Source organism: Pinus tabuliformis, chromosome 2_2, assembly GCF_031772625.1.
Source record: "Pinus tabuliformis cultivar Carrire ecotype Pingquan chromosome 2_2, CPIR1, whole genome shotgun sequence".
In the NCBI taxonomy this organism is placed as follows: Eukaryota; Viridiplantae; Streptophyta; class Pinopsida; order Pinales; family Pinaceae; genus Pinus; species Pinus tabuliformis.
Window position 1 is genome coordinate 1121528087 of NC_142300.1, and position 4299 is coordinate 1121532385.

The 4299-nt window shown below is 40.5% G+C and overlaps 1 protein-coding gene across 1 annotated transcript; it reads right to left on the reverse strand.

The window, feature by feature from the left end:
• Positions 1 to 2024: 2024 nt before the first annotated feature.
• On the reverse strand, positions 2025 to 3197 carry LOC149197332 (3-hydroxy-3-methylglutaryl-coenzyme A reductase 2-like). The gene is made up of 3 exons (XM_089408661.1): positions 2997 to 3197; positions 2495 to 2841; positions 2025 to 2309 (listed from the first exon to the last, which is right to left on the reverse strand). Exons 1-3 carry the CDS (start codon positions 3115 to 3117, stop codon positions 2025 to 2027), a joined length of 753 nt encoding a protein of 250 aa, XP_089264787.1. The 5' UTR covers positions 3118 to 3197.
• Between the last annotated feature and the right edge of the window lie 1102 nt (positions 3198 to 4299).

Below are 4299 nucleotides of genomic sequence, written 5' to 3' on the forward strand. Positions count from 1 at the left end.
GCAGCAGCAAAGCGAGTGTTATCCCCACCCGAGGTGGAAGGGGCCTCGCTTCCTACATCGGGAATATAGGTACAGGACAAGGGCAAGAAGCCCAAGCATGAGGAGGGGCCTTTAGGTGTGCCACCATGTGAATGAAAGACCAGACTCAAAGGGTACTGATTTCAATATCGTGAATGGTTCTCGTTCTACTGTTGATATTTACGATGCTATACGTTCTTGTGATTACGATCATACAACAAGTATTGACAAGCAAAAGAAAAAGACTGATCTTATTACGAATCAGCAGGGGATTGATGAGACGCGAAGAGAAAATGTTGGCATTATGGATTCTCCAAAAATTGAGAAGAGAATATCCCAATTAGATCTCAATTTCTGGTTATTCCCGGAACTTTCGGGAATAAATAACATATATTATGAAACTAAATCGAAATTCATACCAGGAAATTCACTTTTACGGGAAGAACGAGAGCGGAAAAATATAGAGGAAGAAGAACAGAAGGAAACAACAAATGTTCTAGAACAAATAATAGGTATTAGATCAAATGTTAAGAACAAACAAGTAGAAGATGGTCAAGATAAAAATGGTCAAGTAGAACATCAAGATGGTCAAGTAGAAGATCAAGATGGTCAAGATCAAGATGGTCAAGTAGAAGATGGTCAAGTAGAAGATCAACAAACTGATGGAAAGAAAAAAACTAATAAAGGTCTTTTTCAATGCAAAGTAGTAGACGTTCTAGGGAAAAAACTTTTCTTCTATTTGGCGAATATTTGCAGGGTTATGTCCGGAATGAAGGATCCGGGAACATATCTTCGGATCCAAGAGAGAAATATTGACCTGAGTCTAATGGCCTTTTGCATTGCTATTCAGAAGAATAGCAGTGCAAATAAAATATCGAAAGAACTTGCTCTTCAGAGGAATGTTCGGGGAAAGGTACGCAATGACAATGAAATAAGGGAAGATAAAAAAATAATGGTCTTCCAACCATATTGTTTATCAAGCATAGTGGATGACCAATTCCTGATGTATAAAATTGTAAGTAATTCATTGAAGTTTAAAAAAAGAGCCGGAGAATTGATAGATGGAGATTTTTATGATGGATCTGTGCAACGCGGGAAAATTCTGGGGGATGAAAAAAAGATTTTTAGTTCCCTCAATTTAGAAGATATTTTGCTTCCAAAACGTCGTAGAGAATTTCGAATCTTGAATCGGTTTGATCTGGAGAACGATCATGTAGGATTTTCCAATGGAAAAGACATACAAAATGATGAAGAACTCATGGGAAGAGACCAACATCTTAGCGTAGATACAACACAAATAATTAAACGTTTTCTTTGGCCTAGTTATCGATTAGAGGATATTATTTGCATGAATAGATATTGGTTCAATACAAATGATGGGAGTCGATCCGCGATGTTGAGAATACGTATGTATCCCCTAACTGTCAATTGATAAATTTTTTGCTTCAATTCCGTTTTCGTAAAAAAAAAGAATGGATTGATTCAATGGAGTTTCAGGATATGGCAAAAATTGAACCAATCTGTTCGTTCTGTTTCATCAATGTGAAAAGATTCTACATCTCGTATCATATTTTTCCATAGGTTAAAACCAGATGTTCGTCCAAGAAGATAGGAAGAATCCGACCATTTTTTCTTAAATGGTCGGACGGAACGAATCAGAATTATTATATGAACCATGAAAATGAAAGAATGGATCTAATTCTTTTTTCTGACTCGAAAAAAAATTAAGCCCTGGAAAAATTTGTGTTTTTTTTATGATCAATAATTTGTCCATTAGTTCATCTCTGATTCCCGATAAACAGAGAGGATCTGTTGAATCTCAGGTATTTTATTTAACCAATTGGGTCCTAAGACTTACCCAGCATCTGCAATTGCACGGAAGAGACTATTCATCCCAAAGGGGTTTGTGGAAAATTTTGAGCAAACGTAAGCAACTTCTGGTTTATCTATCCAAGAGGGATAAACTTTGTTACGATGATTTAATTGGTCAATTGGGTATCCGTGGGCTAAAAATCCATTAATTTCGAAGTTTTCAAATCCAATCCAATTTTTAGAGATCCAGGATCCTGTCGTTCTTTTTTCTTTTTATTTTTCTTATGGCTCTTGACAAGCTGGCCTGCAGCCAATGCAGACATGAGAGACAGCTCTCCAGCCAAAACAGCTCCTGCAACTATTCTGGCCAAGCGTTGGGAATTGGCCCCAGGGGATTGCATGTTTGCTCCTTTGACTCCCAGCAGATTCAAACAAGCGGCTTGTGATGCCAACTGTGTTCCTCCTCCTATGGTTCCCACCTGCAATAAATGGATACAAATATGTCCACAATCAGAACAATGGGAAGGGGTTTGAGGGGGAGTAACCATTTTCTCTCAGATCCTCAAAAATAGTTTAGCTATCGAAACAAAGTCCAGAGATTAGAGAAAGAAAATACCACAAATGTTTTTCTTTAGGCATGAAAGTAATCATGGAGATTACTTACCTCAATACAAGGCATTGTGACTGATACATGCAGATCCCTGCCACCATTGGAAGTCTCCATCATCGTAATGCAATGAGAGCTCTCAATGTTTTGGGCAGGATCTTGACCGGTTGCAATAAATACAGCAGAGACAATATTGGATGCATGGGCATTGAAGCCCCCTATGGCACCTGCTAGTGCAGACCCAGTTAAGTTCTTGAGCATGTTCAGTTCTAGCAAAGCTGGAACAGTAGTCTTCAAGACCTTGCTAACAACTGCCTCAGTGATGATAGCCTCACACACTACTGATTTCCCACGCCCTTCAATCCAGTTCACAGCTGTGGGTTTCTTGTCTGCACAGAAATTACCTGACCACAAACCAAAAATTTGGCATTAAAACAAAAAGCCCATGGCAGCAAAACCCAGAAAATGACCACTGAATTGAGAACCAAGAGTAAACAAAACCCAAAACAGAGATGACCCAAAAGTCGAATACCAATCAGAATTGCGTAGACAGACTCACCAGAAACACTGATAACATCCATGTCGGGAAACTCATTCTGAAGGAAATCTAAAACATTCTGCACACCCTTGGACACCATATTCATCCCCATGGCATCCCCAGTGAAGCAAGAAAACCTCATGTACAGATTCCTCCCTGCAATTACACAGCGTATGCTGTGCAGCCTGGCAAATCGGCTGGTGCTGTTATGCAGTTAAGATCAACAAAGAGTCAACACCCATAAAATTGTTATTATTCAGAAAATTCAGAACTTGATGCCTACCGGTTTATCGGATTCTGAACGTAGGTCCCCCGGGGCGGTTCAATTAGTCTCATCCCAGACCGTCGACAAGGTATGGAGCTTTTCTTCTTAGCGATTTCCCTTCCCGACGAACAAAAAGCAGTAGCTTCTAATCCTCCTCGGCTACGCGGAACATCCTAGGCTGCCATGGATGGAACCTCGGCTACCACATGATGGACAGGAACAATCGGATCAGTCCCAGTATCAACGGCTTGCAAGGGAAGAATACATAATACCAGACATTCAGCTCCAAATATTTCCCGTTCCCTGTTTTTCCCTTCAAACTTTTTATTTTCCTTTAAAAAACACACGAATCCTCAAATCCCCCTTATTTTCTACAAAAAGATGAAGCATTCTAACGAAATAAGAGGATTCTCAGTGTCAGTATGCGTAAAAACGGGATCATTTTGCACCTGTGCAGGGGAAATCTTCTTCTCGGTACTCTGCGATTTTGAACTCTCAGCTTGCAAAGGCTCATTTCTGGTCTCCACGTCGCCGGGTTCGTTAGGCGTTTCATCATTCAGAGGCCTCCGAAACGGCGACTGCTCAGCTGGTCTGTGGCAAACCGGGTTCGCTTGAAATCCGCGGTGCGGGGGATCGATGTTGAACTACTCTCCCAAGCTGCTGGTAGCTACCTTCTACGGAGAATTGATAGCCCGAGCGAGAGACATCTGGCACTGGCTGCATGCAAGGCGCTCATGCAGGGCACGGAGAAGAACATGCACACCCTGAACATAAAACACATAAAACTTATGGTAAAATATTTTGTCCCCACTGAAATAACATCGGGGCACGTGAAGCGTGCAATAAGACCTCCACTTTGCAACTTTGGTTATAAATTTCTTACACTGATATTTACAGAGATAAACTTTCGTTAAACTTTGATAGTGCACAATTTTTTTTGGTCAAAAGACCAGTTAATGTATGGTCAACGATCGATCGATCACTATTAGTCCCAGGCAGGGACTAATAAAATGACACTCATATTTAGGTTCGCGATATCCATTAGATAGGGAATTAAGT